We start from the raw sequence: 18,554 nt of genomic DNA, 5'->3' as shown, positions 1-18,554 counted from the left end.
CCACCCCACCCCCACCCATTTCCCTTCTGGTAACCATCAGTTTGTTCTCTATAGTTAAGAGTCTGTTTCTTGAAATGCCTCTCTCTCTTTTTCCTTTTTACTCATTTGTTTTGTATCTTATATTCCACGCGTGAGTGAAATCGTATGGTATTTGTCTTTCTGTGACTGACTTATTTCACTTAGCATAATACTCTCTAGCCCTCTCCATGTCACTGCAAATGATGACGTTTCATCCTTTTTTATGGCTGAGTAATATTCCATCACACACACACACACACACACACACACACACAACACATCTTCTTTATCCATTCATCAATCATTGGACACTTGGGCTGTTTCCATAATTTGGCTATTGTACATAATGCTGTTAAAATATAGGGATGCATGTTTGAATTAGTATTCTTGTATTCATTTGTTAAATACATAATAGTGCAATTGCTGGATCATAGGGTAGCTCTATATTTAACTTTTGAGGAACCTCCATACTGTTTTCCAGAGTGGCTGCACCAGTTTGCATTCCCACCAACAGTGCAAGAGAGTTCCCCTTTCTCCACATCCTCACCAACATCTGTTGTTTCTTGTGTTGATTTTAGCCATTCTGACAGGTGCGAGGTGATATCTCACTGTAGTTTTGATTTGCATTTTTCTGATGGTGAGTGATGCTGAGCATCTTTTCATGTGTCTGGTGGCCATCTGTGTGTCTTCTTTGGGAAAATGCCTGTTCATGTCTTCTGCCTACTTTTAATTGAATTATTTGGGATTTTTGATGTTGATTTGTATAAGTTCTTTGTATGTTTGGGATACTAACCCTTTATCACATAGGTCATTTGCAAATATCTTCTCCCATTCCGTAGGTTGCCTTTTAGTTTTGTGGATTGTTTCCTTAGCTGTGCAGAAGCTTTTATTTTAAAGTAGTCCCAATATTTTATTTTTTATTTTGTTTCCCTTGCCTCAGGAGACCTGTCTAGAAAGAAGTTGCTGCCTGTGTTCTCTTCTAGGATTTTGATGGCTTCACATTTAGGTCTTTCATCCATTTTGAACTTATTTTTGTGTGTGGGGTAAGAAAGCGGTCCAGTTTCATTCTTTTGCATGTTGCTGTCCAGGTTCCCAACACCATTTGTTGAAGAGACATTCTTTTTCCCATTGGATATTCTTTTCTGTTTCATCAAAGATTTTTTGACCATATATAATTGTGGGTCCATTTCTGGGTTTTCTATTCTGTTCTGTTGATTTGTGTGTCTATTTTTGTGCCAATACCATACTGTTTTGATCACTACAGCTTTATAATATCACTTGAAGTCTGGAATTGTGATGCCTCCAGCTTTGGTTTTTTTCTTCTTCAAGGTTGCTTTGGCTATTTCAAGCCTTTTATGGGTCCATATAAATTTTAGGATTGTTTGTTCTAGCTCTGTGAAAAATGCTGTTGGTATTTTGGAAGGAATTGCATTAAATATGTACATTGCTTTTGGTAGTATAGACATTTTAACAACATTTGTTCCTCCAATCCATGAGCATGGAATGTCTTTTCCATTTCTTTGTATCATCTTCAATTTCTTTCATCAGTGTTTTGTAGTTTTCAAAGTATAGAATGCACCTTTGGTTGGGTTTATTCCTAGGTATCTTACTGGTTTTGGTGCAATCATAAATGGGATTGATTCCTTAATTTCTCTTTCTGCTGCTTCATTATTGGTGTATAGAAATGCAACAGATTTCTGTACATTGATTTTGTAGCCTGCAACTTTACTGAATTCATTTATCAGTTCTAACAGTTTTTTGGTGGAGTCTTTCAGGTTTTCTAGGTATGGTATCAAGTCATCTGCAAGTAGTGAAAGTTTTATTTCTTCCTTACTGATTTGGATGCCTATTATTTCTTTTCATTGTCTAATTGCTGTGGGTAGGGCTTCCAGTACTATCTTGAATAAAAAAGTGAGAATGGCCATCCTATCCTGTTTCTGACCATAGAGGAAAAGCTCTCAATTTTTTCCCATTTAGGGTGATATTAGCTGTGGGTTTTTCATAGATGGCCTTTATTATGTTGAGGTATGGTCCCTGTAAAGCTCCTCTGTTGAGGGGTTTTATCATGAACGGATGCTGTTCTTTGTCAAATGCTTTTTCTTTGTATATTGAAATCATCATATGGTTCTTATCCTTTTTTTCATGTGATGTATCATGTTGATTGATTTGCAAATATTGAACCACTCTTGCAACCCAAGAATAAATCCACTTGATCGTGGTGAATAAATTTTTTAATGTATTGTTGGATTCAGTTTGCTAATATTTTCTTGAGAATTTTTGCTTCTATGTTCATCAAGGATATTGGCCTGTAGTTCTCTTTTTTAGTAGTGTCTTTATCTGCTTTTGGTATCAGGGTAATGCTGGCCTCATAGAATGAATTTGGAAGTTTTCCTTCCTTTTCTGTTTTTTTGGTTTTGGTTTTGGTTTTGGTTTTTTGGGAGTGTTTGAGAAGAATAGGTATTAACTCTTCTTTAAATGTTTGGAAGAATTTGCCTGTGAAGTCATCTTGTCCTGGACTTTTGTTTGTTGGGAGTTTTTAAATTACTTATTCATTCCTTTGCTGGTTGTCAGTCTCTTCAAGTTTTCTATTTCTTCCTGTTTCAGCTTTGGTAGTTTATATGTTTCTAGGAATTTATCCATTTCTTCTAGGTTGTCCAATTTGTTGGCATATAGTTTTTCATAATATTCTCATAATTGTACTTCTGTGATGTTGGTTATTATTTCTCCTCTGTTGTTTTTTATTTTATTTATTTGGGTCCTTTCTCTTTTCTTCTTGATAAGTCTGACTAGAGGTTTATCAATTTTATTCATTTTTTCAAAGAACCAGCTCCTGGTTTCAAAGGTCTGTTCTATTGTTTCCTTTAGTTTCTATATCATCTATTTCTGCTCTAATCTTTATTATTTCCTTCCTTCAGCTGGCTTTAGGCTTTGTTTGTTGTTCTTTTTCTAGCTCCTTTAAGGTATAAGGTTGGGTTGTTTGAGATTTTTCTTGCTTCTTGATGTAGGCCTGTATTGCTATCTACTTCCCTCTTAGGACGACTTTTGCTGCATCCCAAAAGTTTTGGACCATTGTGTTTTCATTTTCACTTGTTCCCATGTACTTTTTAAATTTCTTCTCTGATTTCCTGGTTGACCCATTCATTGCTTAGTAGCATGTTGTTTAACCTCCATGTGTTTATGGTCTTTCCAGATTATTTCTTGTGGTTGACTTCTAGTTTCATAGTGTTGTGGTCAGAAAAGGTGCATGGTGTGACTTCAGACTTTTTGTATTTGTGGAGGCCTGTTTTGTGACCTAATATGTGATGTAATCTGGAGAACGTTCCATGTGCACTTAAAAAGAATGTGTATTCTGCTGTTTTAAGATGGAATGTTCTGAATGTATCTTTTTAAGTTCATTCTATCCAGTGTGTCCATTGTTTCCTTGTTAATTTTCTGTTTGATCTGTCCATTGATGTAAGTGGGGTATTAAAGTTCCCTACTGTTATTGTATTATTATCAATTAGTTCTTTTATCTTTGTTATTAATTGTTTTGTAGTGGGTGCTCCTATGCATTGGGTACATAAATATTTACAATTGTCATATTTTCTTGTTGGATTGTCTCCTTTATAAAATAGTGTCTTTGTCTCTTGTTACAGTCTTTGTTTTAAAGTTTATTTGTCCAATAGGAATATTGCTACTCTGGCTTTCTTTTGACATCCATTTGCATGATAGATGTTTCTCCACCCCCTCACTTTCAATCTGCAGGGGTCTTTAGGTCTAAAATGAGCCTCTTGTAGGCAGCATATAGATGGATCTTGGTTTTTTATCTATTCTGATACCTTGTGTCTTTTGATTGGAGCATTTAGTCCATTTACATTCAGAGTAATTATTGATATATGTATTTATTGAAATTTTATTATTTGTTTGTCATTTCTGGAGATTTTCCCTGATGCTTTCTTATGTTTCATGTTTTGCTGATTTTCTTTAGTGATATACTTGGATTCCTTTTTCTTTATTCTTTGCATATTTATTAATTATTTTTGATAAACGGTTACCTTTAGGTTTGTATATAACCTCTTCCGCAAATAGCCGTCTACATGAAGTTGACGGTCATCCAACCTTGAACCCATTCGTTTCTCTCTTCCCCCCATGGTTTAGGTGTATGTTATATTTTCTATGTTTTTTTGTGTGTGAGTCCCTTAACTTATTTTTACAGAAATAGTCATTTTTACTGCTTTTGTGTTTCCTGCCTTTATACTGTCACTTTCGGTTTCAAGGAGGTGTAATTTTAAATAAGAGGCAGGATAAAGCTCATCGGGAGTGTAACATGTGAGCAAAGGGCTTGGAAGAAAGGAGTAGTTAACCATGTGCATATCTAGGGAAGGAACGTTGCAGTCAGATGGAACAGCCAATCCTGAGAGCTCAGAGTGTGTGTGTTGTTAGAAGGAGTAGAGAGGAGGTCTATTCAGCTAGAACTCCATGATTAAAGAGTAGCATATTAGAAGGTGAGGCAAAAGAGGCAATCTCCTACCACCCCCATCCCCTCAATCTATTTGGATACTCAGATGAAAAACAAAAAACTTTTTTTTTTTAAGATTTTATTTATTTGACAGAGAGACAGCGAGAGAGGGAACACAAGCAGGGGGAGTGGGAGAGGAAGAAGCAGGCTTCCCACTGAGCAGGGAGCCCAACGCGGGGCTCAATCCCAGGACCCTGGGATCATGACCTGAGCCAAAGGCAGACGCTTAACGACTGAGCCACCCAGGCGCCCCAACAAAAAACTTTCTAAATCAACTCTGGGTCAGAGGAAAAAACTTAATGGAAATTAGAAATAGTTAGAATCAAACAAATGAAAACACTATTACATTTGTCTGGTGCAGCTCTAACAGTAGTAGAGAGAAATGTATAGCCTTAGAAGTATTTCTAAGAAGATAAGAAAGAGTTTAAACTCTTCCACCTAAAGAAGTTTGAAATGAAAAACAAATTATTTTGGGAAAAATAATAAAGAGGCTTAACGAAAACAAAAGTTTTTTTTTTTTGAAATTACTGATATAATAGGTAAACCCCTGGAAATGTTTATCAGGAGAGAAAAAGAAACAATATGTTAAATGAAAAGCAGGACATAATGACTAATTCAGTGGAAATTTTATTTTTACTTTTTTTAAGATTTTATTTATTTGAGAGAGAGAAAGCACACATGCAAGCAGTGGGGAGCAGCAGAGGGGGAGGGAGAGAATCTCAAGCAGACTCTGGGCTAAGCCCAGAGCCCTATGTGGGGCTCGATCTCATGACGCTGGGCTCATGACCTGAGCTGAAATCAAGAGTTGGGCGCTTAACTGACTGAGCCACCCAGAGGCTCCTCGGTGTAAATTTTAAAATCATAAGGAGAATAACTCTAAAAAAAAAAAAAAAACTTGAAAACTTTTTGAAATGAGCAATTTTGTTGGAAAATACAAATTTCTAAAAAGTGATTTAGGGAATAGAAAACATGGCGTCTGCCTTCGGCTCAGGGCGTTATCCCGGCGTTACGGGATCGAGCCCCACATCAGGCTCCTCCGCTATGAGCCTGCTTCTTCCTCTCCCACTCCCCCTGCTTGTGTTCCCTCTCTCGCTGGCTGTCTCTATCTCTGTCAAATAAATAAATAAAATCTTTAAAAAAAAAAAAAAAAAAAAAAAAGAAAACATGAAAAGACTTACTACCATTGAGAAATTCAATCAGTGGTCAGAAAGAGTCTCCATAAAAAGACAAAAAAAGATGGTTGGATTTCAGAGGCAGTTTTACCCAACTTGAGTGAACACATAAGTCTCCCAGAATAATGCCTATTTGATGAAAAACATACATGTGTATGTACATATGTATATGATCACATATGTATATGTGCATAAGTGTGTATTTTTTTGCTGAATTCAACTTAACAATGTCTAATTTGGGATTTCTGCATATATGTTTATAAGTGAGATTGGCTTATAATTTTCTTATGTTCTTCTTGTCTAGTCGGTGTCAAAATTATAGAAGTCTTAAAGAGAAGCTGGGTACTTTTCCTTTGGATCCTCTGAAACAGTTTCTATGGCATAGGAGTGATCTGAGAGCATGAGAAAAATCTGTGAACTTTATAAACCAATCTTACAAGCATATATACAGGAATGTCAAATATCTACCTCGAACACAGCAAGAAAAATAACATGCATTTGTGTGCATATAAATATATACCTATTTATACATCTCAATCGAAGCAGGAATTTTGCATGACCATTTCTACGTGATAGTGTAGTCAAGTTTTGATAATATAAAATATTTTGTTTCTATTTGTTTTACAATTAATTTTTCTTATATCTTAAACCTTATCAATGCATGAAGTTTTCAGTGTTAATAGGAAAAGAACTTTGTGAAAGTGAAAGCGAGAATTTACTGCTTTTTCTTTCACTCTCCATGACCTAACGTGAACATCAGAGCTGTGCTGCAGTAGATTAACGGTCCCTTCCCCCGAGCCATCCTTTCCTCCTCCGTGGCTCTTGCAAGGCTGGTGACTGCAGACCCAAGCCAGCGAAGAGCACAGGGAAGAAGTCACAGCCCAACAGCAGCAGCCCGAGCAGCTCCTCGGTAACGTGGCCGATAGTCCTCATAGAGGGACAAACGACCTAGCATACGTACCTTCTCCTTGTGGCCACAGTTTCCAGATTTTGCTTGGGAGACCAACCTACCCCTGTGCTTCTGATGAAGTGACTTTATCCCTAAGCCCCCGAATGAAATCTCATGGGCCCTAACTCGTAAGTTCTGGAGTTTTGCTTGAAGCAGTCAGGATGCGGTCTCCCTCTTTCCTATCACACTCAGAACTGCTGGGAATGATCTGGCAACTGGGAAGGAAGAGTCTACCTGAGAATAAAGCCAAATTTGGGAAACACACCCACAAAATGGACAAGGAGAAGTCTTTCCTGGTGACCTGGGTTAAGGTGCGCCTCAGTACGAGTACCTGAGGCTACCTCCTTGCTGACTGTTGGGTTACGGAAGCCAGTATATTCCCTTGAGCTGCTTAAGCCAGTTCAAGTTGAATATTCCGGCCCTGGCAACTGAAGGATCCTGATTCCAATACTACTCTGAAATTTAAGCTCTCCACCCATCCCCAGCTCACTCGAAAGTTATCCTTTGGGGTCACCCGGTATCTCTACCCCTACTCAGTGCTTCTCCTTTGCACTGGTTTGGGGAGGGGGTGGGCAAGTTTTGGAGTAGTGATGCCGTTCTTGCCTTCTCTTCCCTGAAATTGCCTCTGGTTCTCTCCTCCTTCCCTAGCCTGATCGAAGCGGAGCGTCTTGGGGCTGGGAAGGGGCTCTGAGGAGGGGAAGTGCTGTGGGAGGTGACACCATTGTGCTCACTCCAGCACCTCAACAGGTGACCCCTCTTGTCACACTGCAACACCCTCCCCGTCCTCATCACCCCATTTCCAGGAAAGTGTAATGGAAGCGTTTCATGTGTAAATGACATTAAACACCAGAGAGTATCTTCCAGCCACAGTGAAAATAAATTCAACAAACTATTCAAATTTATAGTAATTGTCATTGCACAGCTTAGCGGTTTTACCTTAAAAATACTGATTATAAGTGGTTGCAAGTAAGGTAGAATCAATTTAGTATTAATAAAAAGCCCAGTACATTTCCTTAATAGAAATTATATTGTATTTTTAATCGTATGGGTTTTTCCCTCTATATTTGCAAGCTCCCACCTAATTTTAACCTATTAGCACCATTAAGGACATGTAGCGGGTGTCATAACCACTGATTCTTATCGTAAACATTCTATAGGGTTTATTAATTTCTCTGAAAAATTCACTAGACTTCTTTCTACTTTCACAGAATTGCTTATAATCCTCCGCCCCAGGGCAGAGGACTCAGAGGGGAGGAGAGGAAGTATTAAAAAGAAATAAAAAAAAAAAAACTATGTTAGATGGAAAGAAGATACACTTTTACTTTGGGGAGCCTGTGGGACTATTCCTTTAAGTAGACCTAATTATGATTGGGATTTGTTTGACTTTGGATTAATCACCTGCAGTTACCGCAACCTAGGCAAGCCCCAGTTATAAATTAATGATGGGGTCTGCAGAGAGAGGAGAGATTCCTGAGTATACACCAATTGGAGCAGCATGCCCTGAGGAACAGTCAGAGGGAAGATGCCACTGGGGTATATAGGATCTGTATTTAATTTGCCTTTCCGGCAGTTAGTCTATTTATATCGTTATTGCACACTGTTTCTGTTGTGCTCCGAGATCTCCTTGGACTGCCACACCCATGCCAGTCTCGGAGGGGTGTTACACCGACGGCGGTGGGAAGGCCATGAGATGGGCACTTCTTCTAAGGGGCCACATAAATTCAGAATGAATTCCTTTAGACAATAGTGTTTTTGTGTTCTGTGTTTTTTGTGTTTTGTTTTTCTCTTAAACGCTACTATATTTCAGCAGGGCTTCCTGAAATAGAATGTGATCACCAAGGATCTTATCACTCTTGCTTTTTTGTTGGGCTTGGAGACAAGGACGTTTTTTGCAGCAGTAAAGTGAGGACAGAAGTTGGCTGTTTTCCTTAGAAGCAGGAAAGTCCTTTCCCAGGACTTTCTTGGTACAATTGCTCAAAATTGGCAATAATGACCTCTGTGTTAATAAGAAAGTATTGGATTCACGTGTTATTATCTGACAGTAGGTTAATGTGAAAAATACTATATTATGAAAAATGTATTTCACAATATCCTAACAGATGCTGCTAGTATAATAGCCTAATGTAGCAAATGCACCAAATGTGCCTGAGCATGTTTTTGACACTATTTTCATAAGTGATGATATATCCTAATTGAAACTTACTAAAATTATGTTTTCTCCTCCAACTGTCATGAAAACATACCAAACTATGTGTTTTGTGTACCCATGATTTAGGAATATAAGATGTATATTCCTTTTGGCTTTCTCCTCTGTGGTTTAGAGTTCGATTTGAAAATACGAGATTTTATCCCTCTGAATACTAGTGCAGAGACTTAATTCGGTTCCCAGGTATGCGTTAATTATCCGTAATCACTTACATAGCCAACCGTAGACGCGAAGATTTGTAGAAAACGTTTTTACTTTTTTTTTTTAATCTGAAAAATCTGCATGTAAAATGTTTTAAATCTAAAAACCCATTGTAGAAAATAGTGTTGTCATCTTTTTTTGAACTCCTGGAGTTAATTCCCTTAAGAATCTTCAGAGAGAGTTCTACATATTTATTTTTATCACCATGCTATAATTTGTGTATATATATATCCTGTCCTTGTATCATGTAAATCTTTCATTAAGCTTTTTATCTTTTGAAATCCAACACACGTTAGGAAAGTATGAAAACAAAAATGTACAACCCATGTAACCACATTGCAGGTCAAGAAATAAAACGTTACCAGTACCCCCAGATACCCTCATGATGCCCTTCCCAATCACGGTACCCTCTCTCCCCACCCCTAGAGTTAACCACAATTTTGACTTTTACGTTGATCACTTTCTTGCTTGATTTACAGTTTTACCACTTATTCATGCATTTGAAATACTACGGTTTAGTTTTATCTGGTCTTTGGTTTTTGGTTTCGGGTTTTTTTGTTGCAGTTGCTGTCTTTGAAATTTACATAAATGGTGTTAATACAGCCAAGAACCCTTTTAGGTTCAACAGCTTTCGCTTGAAGTCATGTTTGTAACTGTAGTCATAATTAGTTTTCATTGCTGTAGAGTGGGTACAGTTATCGTTGCTGTATTGTATGAACCCACCACAAATTATCTGTTCTGCTGTTTGGGGCCCTTGGGGAATAATGCTGCTATGAACATTCTTTCATATGTCTTTTGATAAACATTGCACGTATTTCTGATGGGCATATATTGGCAGGTCGTAAGGTATGTGTGTTTTTAACATTTTTAAAAGGCACATGACTTTACCACCAGAGGGCTCATGCAAGTTCCCACTCCTCTGTGTCCTCGCCACACCATTGTTTTAGCCTGTCTGTTGTGGAGGGATACCTCGTGGTTGTCATTTCCATTTCCCTGACTACTAATAAAGTTGGACAACATTTCATATACTGATTGGCTATTCTGTGAAGTTGCTGGTTCAGGTGTTTGGCTCTTTTTATATTGTGTTGTCCTTTTCTTACTTGATTCATAAGTGTTCTTTACGTGTTTTGGGTCTGAGCTGATTTGTGCAGATATGTTGTAGACCTCTCTCCCACCCGGCTGTTGGCCTTTTCACCAACCTACAAGATTCTGCTGAAGCTCAGAAATGCTTAATTTTAATGTTTTCAGATTCACCAAGCTTTTCCTCGGTGACTAATGCCTTTCTGTCCTCTTCAGGAGCCTTTCCCTATCCTGAGATCATAAATATAATCCCCTATGTTAACGTATGGATTTCTCATTTTGCTTTTTATATTTAAATTCAGCATTGACTTTTGGTATGTTTTGAGGTAGTGGTTAATTTTCATTTATTTCTGGATGGATAACCAGTGTCTTAACACGATTCATTAAAAAGATGATCTTTTCCCCACTGTTTTGTAGTTCCACGCTGGTCGTAAATTGCATGCCTGTTACGCCTAGGTGAATTTGTGGGCTTTCTATTCTGTTAGTGTATTTTACATTGTTTTTTGTCACATTGTCTTAAATAATGTAGCTTTATGATAAATTTTGATACTCAGTAGTACAGGGCATTCTACTGTGTTAATTTTTATTTTTATTTTATTTTATTTTATTGTAAGAACATTTAACATGATGTCTATAACAAATGTCTAGGTGTACAATACACTATTGTTAATTATAGGCACTACATTATACAGCAGATCTCTAGAACTTACTCATCTTGTGTAACTGTAACTATATCTTCATTGAACAGCAACTCCCCATTTTTCCCTACCCCCACCCTTTGGCAACCGACATTCTGCTCTCTGCTTCCGTAAGTGTGTCTATTTTAGATAGCTCGTATAAGTGGAATCATACAGTGTTTGTGCCTGGCTTATTTCACTCAGCATCACATCCTCCACGTTCATCCATGTTGTCACGTATGGCAGGGTTGCCTTCTTTTTTAAGGCTGAATAATACTGCTTTGTATGTATAGACCACGAGCACTTCGGGATTAGCTTGTCAGGCTCCCCCAAGAAACCTGTTGAGATTTCAACTGTTATTCCATTTAATCTATAGATCAGTTTGGAGAGAATATTACAAAATTGGGCTTTCTGACACATTACCATAGTATATCTGTGTAGCACTTCTCAGTTTGCCTCTATTCGTAGTTTTCTATGTAGAGGCCTCACGTATCATTTGTACATTTATTCCTGGATATTTGATATTTTATGTTCTATTTATGTTCTATTTTATGCTAATTAATTTTTTTTTCCAATTTTTATTTTAAGTAGGCTCCATACTCAGCGTGGGGCTTGAACTCATGACCCTGGCACATTCTATCGACTGAGCCAGCCAGGCGCCCCTAAATGCTACTTTTGCATAAATTTTAGTTTCAGATTTGTTGCTGGTGTATAGGAATGTATGGACTTAAACTTTTTACCTTTGTATGCAACTGTAATTCACCTGTGGACTTGTTTAGATTTCTTTTATACATAATGACATAATCTGCACATAAGGACAGTTTTATCTCCTCCCCTTCCAAATCATTATACCTTTTATTTTATTGCATTGCATTTAGTAAGGTTAAGACCTTCACTGGCTGGAATCTCCACTACAGTGTTGACTAGAAGTGATAATAGTCGGCACCCTTGTCACATCCCAGTTTCAAAGGGGAAACATTCAAAATTTTTTCTACTAAGTATGCTGCTACACGTTGCTAGATTTGGTTTGTTGTTTAGGGTTTTAAATCTAAGTTCATAAATGAGAAAATTTTATTATTTTTATAATGTCCTTCTCAGGCTTTGGCTTTAAGGTTTTGCTAGATTCTTAAAGTAAACTGGAGAGTGTTTCTTCTTTCCCTACTATCTGGAAGCATTTTCGTAAGACTAGCAGTATTCATTAGAATTCACCAGTGAAGCCCTCTAGCTAAAGTTTTTTAGTTTTGTTTTTTGCTTGTTTTGGAAAGGTTTTTAATCATAAATTCAATCTCTTCAGTAACACTGTTCAGATCTCCTATTTCTTCTTGTGTGCGTTCTCACTCCTTACAGTTTTCTAGGAATCTGTCCATTTCATCAGAATTTCAAATTTGTTGGAAAGAAGTTGTTTTCTATCCTTTTATGTTTTTGTGGTCTATAGTATATGTAGTGATGTCTCCTTTTCCATTCCTGATATTTGTTATTTGTGCCTTCTCTCTTTCTTCTTAAGCTGGACTCTCTAACACTGATCTATTTTTATTACTCTTTTCAGATCACTTGTTTTCATTATCATTTGGTTACCATGGGTTATTTCCAAATATATAGGGACTGGTTTCTTTAGTAGAAGACAGTTTTGATTTCTAGCTGATTAAAAGACCTATTCTGAATGACTTCTGCCATTTGAAAATCTTTGCTATTTGCTTTATTTCTGTAAATAGTTTTGTAAAAATACCACTGCGCGGATGAGAAGTTGTGTATCTCATAGTTGTGGGGTATGGTGTTCTATATATTACCATTAGGTCAATTTTGCTTAATGCGATATTCCAATCTTCTCCATATTTACTGTACTTATTTGTCTGGTCAGTTACTGAAAGAAAGGATGCGGAAGTCATCCCCACTGATTGTAGATTTGCCTGTTTCTCTTTCTAGTTCTGACAACTTCTGCTTTCTATATTTTGAGCCCATGTGACTAAATACATGCACATTTGGAGCTATTTTATCTTCCTGGTAAATTGAAAATTCAAATTGAGTTTACCTCTTCATCTCTAGTAATGGTTATTGCCTTAAAGCTAACTTTGATATTAATGTAGCTACAATTTTCTTTTGGTTATTTTTTACACAATAAATAATTTCTCATCCTTTTCAACTTTCTGTTTCTCAGTGTTTTACATATTGACTTATAAATACCAGAAGTTTTGTCTTATTTATTCAATCAGAGTTTACCAATCTTTGTCATTAAAGACACAGTGAAGACATTTACACGTATTGTAATTGAGTCTGAGTCTGTGTCAGTCTTTAAAGGTTCTTAAGTCTTTAAACAATTTTCCACATTCCAAAAATAGTTCATTAACACCTATGAGTTTAAGATATTTATCCTCTCTGATTTGTATATAAATGTGTAAGGATTTATGAAACCTTCTCATGTCCTATTAATTCTTTGACTGCTGTATAATGAAAAGAGATCCAGGGACTAAAATACACTAAGAACAACATTTCTAATTTACTATTTAGGGAATTTTGCCTGTAGCTCTTGGCTTTATTGTGATTCACCTAATTCCAATAACACAGCATTAACGATGTATCTCTTAATAATATCTTTTTTTACAAAATACTATAAAGATTTCATTCTCGATTACAGGGCTGTGACTCCCAAATGAGCGTGTCAGAAATGTCCTGTAGTGAGAGTACATCCTCATGTCAGTCTCTCGAACATGGCTCAGTTCCAGAAATTCTCATTGGCCTGCTTTATAATGCCACAACTGGAAGACTATCAGCAGAAGTGATAAAAGGCAGCCACTTCAAAAACTTGGCAGCAAACAGACCACCCAGTGAGTGAAAAAAAAAATTTTTTTAATGCTTATGTTTTTTGCACTTACGGGACTCTCAGTGTTAGGGGCCTCAATCCTATCATTTAGTCTTAACCGATCAAAATGAAATGGTATAATCATCAGCTAATCTGTTTCATGTTTTCTATTTCCAGTCATTTGGGAAGTAGAAAAATTTGAAATTCAAAATATTAATTGTAAGGTGACAAGACTTTTAATTTTTCATAGTGTCTGCCGAATAAATTATCCCTATCATAGCTATTTTCTTCCAGGCTAGAAAAAGCTACAGGGTTTTTTTGAAGTTAGTAATATTCCACAGATATGGTCAGGAGTACATGTGGCCATTGGTGTCAACCAAAGAATGATGTGGTGTTTTCTGTCTGCATGCGGTACTATGAACTAATGTTAATAATTCTGTATTTTTTCTCTTTTCTCCATTAAGATAATTTAAGAAGAAACGGTTTCTTCCATTTTTCCTCCTTTAATATTATAAATCAGTACTGCCAGCAAAGTCTTCTTAAATGGCTTGGCTTTGCCTTTCCTAGGACAGAGTAAGGAATAGTGGGATATTTCCCCTAGATGCGAGGAGAGGAAGGCAAGATGGGGTACACACCTGTGCCCTGGTCTATATGCCTCTCATTCCTCACTCCTTATCTCTCTTCCTGCTCGTGGGAGTGGAGGCAGATTATGGGAGTGCAGAGAGATTGTCGCTCAGTAGACCTCCAAAACTGTTTGCCGATATCTGTAGAAATAAGTTGGGAACATAGCAGCTTCTTTATTTTTCTCTGAAATTAAAGCTGTTAGTGCCCTAAACTAAAAAGTTGAAAGGAAGTCTTGAATAGTAATGACCTCCTTAGATTTGCTTCAAGATTTCTCACAGGCTTGCCTGAAGCCATCTTTTACTCCGAGACTCAAATAATTAAAAGAGAAACTTTTTCCTCCCTTGAATGAAATTAATTCATTTACCTCCAAATGTCCTCAACAGTGTCTTTTTACTTCAAGTGAAAAGGCACAAAAATATATTTGGTTTTCCCTGAGTAATATTGGAAACCTTGCTTCTGACCGATATCATGGAATGTATCTATTCCTGAATTAAAAGCCGGAAGGCCAAACCTATGTGTATTTTTCTACCCTTGCATGAGTAAGCTAACTCCCCTAAGTCTGTTTGCTCGTATGTAAAATTAAGGTTGTGTCTGTCACAGGCTCTGTGAGACTCAAATCAGATAAAGGTGCATAAAAGAAGGATGGAATTATTACTGTCCCCTTTCTCCTTTCAGAAGGAAGAATTCAGAGGGAGGAAAGAAGCAATTACTAGAGTAAACAGCTTTGGAAAGTGGGACCTGGGTTCTCATTATTGATACATACTTAGAATGCAAACTCACATGGCCTGGGAAGTAACTTAAATGAACAAACTTGGTGGGTGAAAGATAAGGAGCATGGGAGGCATGTGACAAATGCAAGTGTGCATACCCTGCCTCAAGACATTCAGATTCCAAACTTCTGAGCACAGTCACGGATAAACAAAATATTCTGTGGGGTTGCATCCAGCCCGCAGCTCTCAGTCTGCCGTTCCTGCTTTAGCTAACAGTTTAATTTTTTGACAAATATTTAACTTGAGATGCTAAAAGCTCACAGAATGGAATGATATGCTTGCCTTTCTGTCCTTGCTTGTATCCACTCTGATAAAAACAGAAAAACAGAGAAACCAGAACTAAAATGAAGGGAAGGGGGTGGAGGCAGGGCGGATGATAAACAGGCTGAGAAATCAGCATCCACAACTTAGAGTAGGTGTTTTCGGGTTAAAGAGTAAGCTAAAGCAATTTCCATTATTTTAGAATTAGATCTTCAATATCAGGGTCGTTAATGGTGTTAGCTGGGAGGCAGCTCGTAGGTAAATATAAATCGACATTAAAATTAATTGTATGAAGTGCAGTATTTATAAAGGAAAATATAATACAGTTTTATCAGTCTGTCTTATACGGTATATGTTACGTAAGATTGCGACCTTTCATAAATACCTAGTTCTAGGCCTTCGACTGTGTTATCAACTGAATGATCCAAAGAAACAATGGGAACATTCAAGAGCAAAAATTTTGATAGTCCTATTTTATTTTGTTTAACTTAATTTGTTTTATATTACATTGAAACTAATAGAAGTATTTGAACTATTTAATATTGCATGGACAGACTTCAAAACTTAGCATAATGTAGTCTTATAATGACTTTTATTCAGTCTTTTATATAGTCTGATAATTTGCATGATTCTATGTTCAATGTGCTTTAGACCAAGAGGATATCATTATAAAGATGTTCCCCTTTAAAACAGTGTAATTTTTGTTTAAGGCTACACAATGACCTTAAAAATTCTCCTTCCATGAAATTTACCCAACAACCCTTTTGTTCAACCCCTCTACCTGAATTAAAATGCTAAAGTTTTGTGTTCTTCCAACTCCAGTGAACAGTGTTTCCTCTTTAATTCTAACCTTTGACCCTCTTTCACCCAACAATTGACATCTGGTCATTATTTCTTTTACTGCTTTCCACCCCCTGTTGTCAGATGGACTGTTCTGTTGTCTAAAACACTTGATAGGTGGACAGGTTTATATAATCCGAGGTGAGTTCCTGTAGAGGCTAATTGGATGTTGTCTTTTCATGCAAAAACAAAATACCCTAAAACTTGCCAGCAGTGAAGCTGTCCACCATGTTGGTTTCCAAAAAAAATGCACATTTATTATCTGTGGTACTTTAAATAAAACTAACTTAGAATTTATCTCTGATTATGGATGATGGTATTCAGAGTATGTATAAAATAAGCAAAACTTTTTAAATTAAAGGTTTTATTTTTCATGTGTTGCATTTTGATTCATACAATAGATATTTCATGAGAAATATTGCAATTTTCATTAAAATGAATCGAAATTTTGATGTGAAGTACACATGATGGATCACCATGCTGAAGATCATTTGCATGAGTCCAAAGAACCTGAAAACACAGTTGTTTGAAGAGAGGGTTTATCTCCCAAATAATCAGGCGATGAACTGTTATGTTCCACTTCGTACACTAAACATCACATCAATTTTTTTTGTAATTCATGAAAATAGTTAAGAATACCATACTTTAAATTTCACATTTAAATTCAGCCAAAAAAGAATCCTGTAGTATTTATTTTAACTATCCAAAAAGCACATTAAATGTACTCTTGCATGAAACCAGGAAAAAGTTTTACTTGATTTGCTGAACTTTGAGCCCTTAATGCATTTGGCTTCATTTTGGCCCTTTTAAATGTTTTTAAAATATATTTAAAAACCACATCCATGCAGAGATTTTTTTGACATTTCATCCTAAGCTGTTTTGATGTCATCTTTGCATTCTTGTCTTCTTTTCCTCTTTACCATTTGCCTTCATTTCTATTTGTTTGTTTATTCTTATTCTATGAAAACACAGTGGAATGCTTTACAGTGTTGTGGCTAATTGAGCTTGCTAAGTGTTTATTAATGCTATGACGTCCTGCTTAGTGAAGCTAAATGGGGATGGGGTTGGGCAGGGGTGGTAATGGGAGGTCAAGGATTGGGGGTGGGAGGGTGGAGGAAGGATTATGAGGTATACCTTTAAATTCTATGACGTAGAAATAGTGAGGTTGAGATATTATGACCCACAAAAGATTTGCTGCCTACCTAGCATTCTCTGTACTTGTCACATTTTATAAGCATTTATATCAAAATGGAATTCCTTGAATTCCCATTAAACATGGTATACACCATATCCTTATCAAGTGTAAAGACTTAATGTTCTCAGCACGTGTCACAAGAAAGGTGTTTTGAGTTTGTTTCAAATGATATTTGTGGTATGTTTTATTTTTTTCCGTAGATACATATGTTAAATTAACTCTACTGAATTCCATGGGTCAAGAGATGTCCAAATGCAAGACATCCATCCGCAGAGGGCAGCCTAATCCAGTATACAAGGAAACTTTTGTTTTTCAAGTGGCCCTATTTCAACTTTCTGATGTGACACTCATACTGTCTGTGTATAACAAACGCAGCATGAAAAGAAAAGAGATGATAGGCTGGATTTCTTTAGGTCTGAACAGCTCTGGAGAAGAGGAGCTCAATCACTGGACTGAAATGAAAGAGTCGAAAGGACAGCAAGTGTGTAGATGGCATGCATTACTAGAGTCGTGATGAATAGGATAACCGAGCAATTACAATCCAAGGCAGCATTATCTCTGATTGCAGCATTACTGTTTTTTACCTAGTCACCATTAGAAGAGCTGCTCTTTGAAGCATCGTCCTCAACATTCTACCAGAATGCTTTAAGGTCTGCGGAAAGAACGTCTAATACTGACACAAATGAAGAAAAGATGTGTCTCTGGTAGAGCTTGTCTGGGAAATGAGACACTTGCATCATCATTGTTAACAGTCCTCCAGAGCTTTAAGAACACGCTTTTGGTTTGAAGTTAAATTTACTTTAGTAAAAGAGTCAGTAATTTCATGAAAAAAAAAATCAAAGCTATAAGTGATTTTTTTAAATCAGAATTTTTAGTTGCAATGCTGTTTTAGGATCACCCTAAATGTTAACCAGGAAACACATATTTTGACTGGCTCATCCCTGGTGTTGGAAAGTAGGTCTCCAGCTCTATCATGAGGCATATCTAATGGTGAAGGGTTTCAATTACATAGAGCATTGTTTTATTCCCCTTTGTGCACTTAGTTTCATTGTGCCTCAGTTCTTCTCAATAGCACTCAATCTCAAGTGCAAGCAAGTATTCATTTTCATAAAGGAATTTTTTTATATTTTATTTTTTAAAAAAAAAAAGCTCATTTCTTCATTTGCCTCTGCTTTTGCCTGATCCAAAGAGACCCAGTCCCTGGACTGGTCCCTTGCAAGTCTTTTAGACAGGTTGTACTGTAGAACCACGTAACTTTCTGTTGAA

The 18,554-nt window shown here is 36.8% G+C and overlaps 1 protein-coding gene across 2 annotated transcripts in view; it reads left to right on the top strand.

Annotated features, from left to right (window-relative positions):
* SYT14 (synaptotagmin 14) overlaps positions 1-17,802 on the top strand; it is a 128,361-nt gene extending 110,559 nt beyond the window's left edge. Inside the window, exons 5-7 of one of the 2 annotated variants that reach the window (XM_008701189.2) lie at positions 13,434-13,623; positions 16,178-16,234; positions 17,489-17,802. In XM_008701189.2, coding sequence (XP_008699411.1) covers positions 13,434-13,623; positions 16,178-16,234; positions 17,489-17,802 — 561 coding nt within the window. The remainder of the gene's footprint in view (positions 1-13,433; positions 13,624-16,177; positions 16,235-17,488) is intronic. The other variant, XM_008701188.2, reaches the window with a different exon arrangement.
* Positions 17,803-18,554: the final 752 nt, after the last annotated feature.

The sequence above is a fragment of the Ursus maritimus genome, unplaced genomic scaffold (genome assembly GCF_017311325.1).
Source record: "Ursus maritimus isolate PB19 unplaced genomic scaffold, ASM1731132v1 scaffold_2, whole genome shotgun sequence".
NCBI classification, from domain to species: Eukaryota; Metazoa; Chordata; class Mammalia; order Carnivora; family Ursidae; genus Ursus; species Ursus maritimus.
The sequence above is the reverse complement of the archived record's forward strand: the minus strand, read 5'-3'. Positions and strand labels throughout refer to the sequence as shown.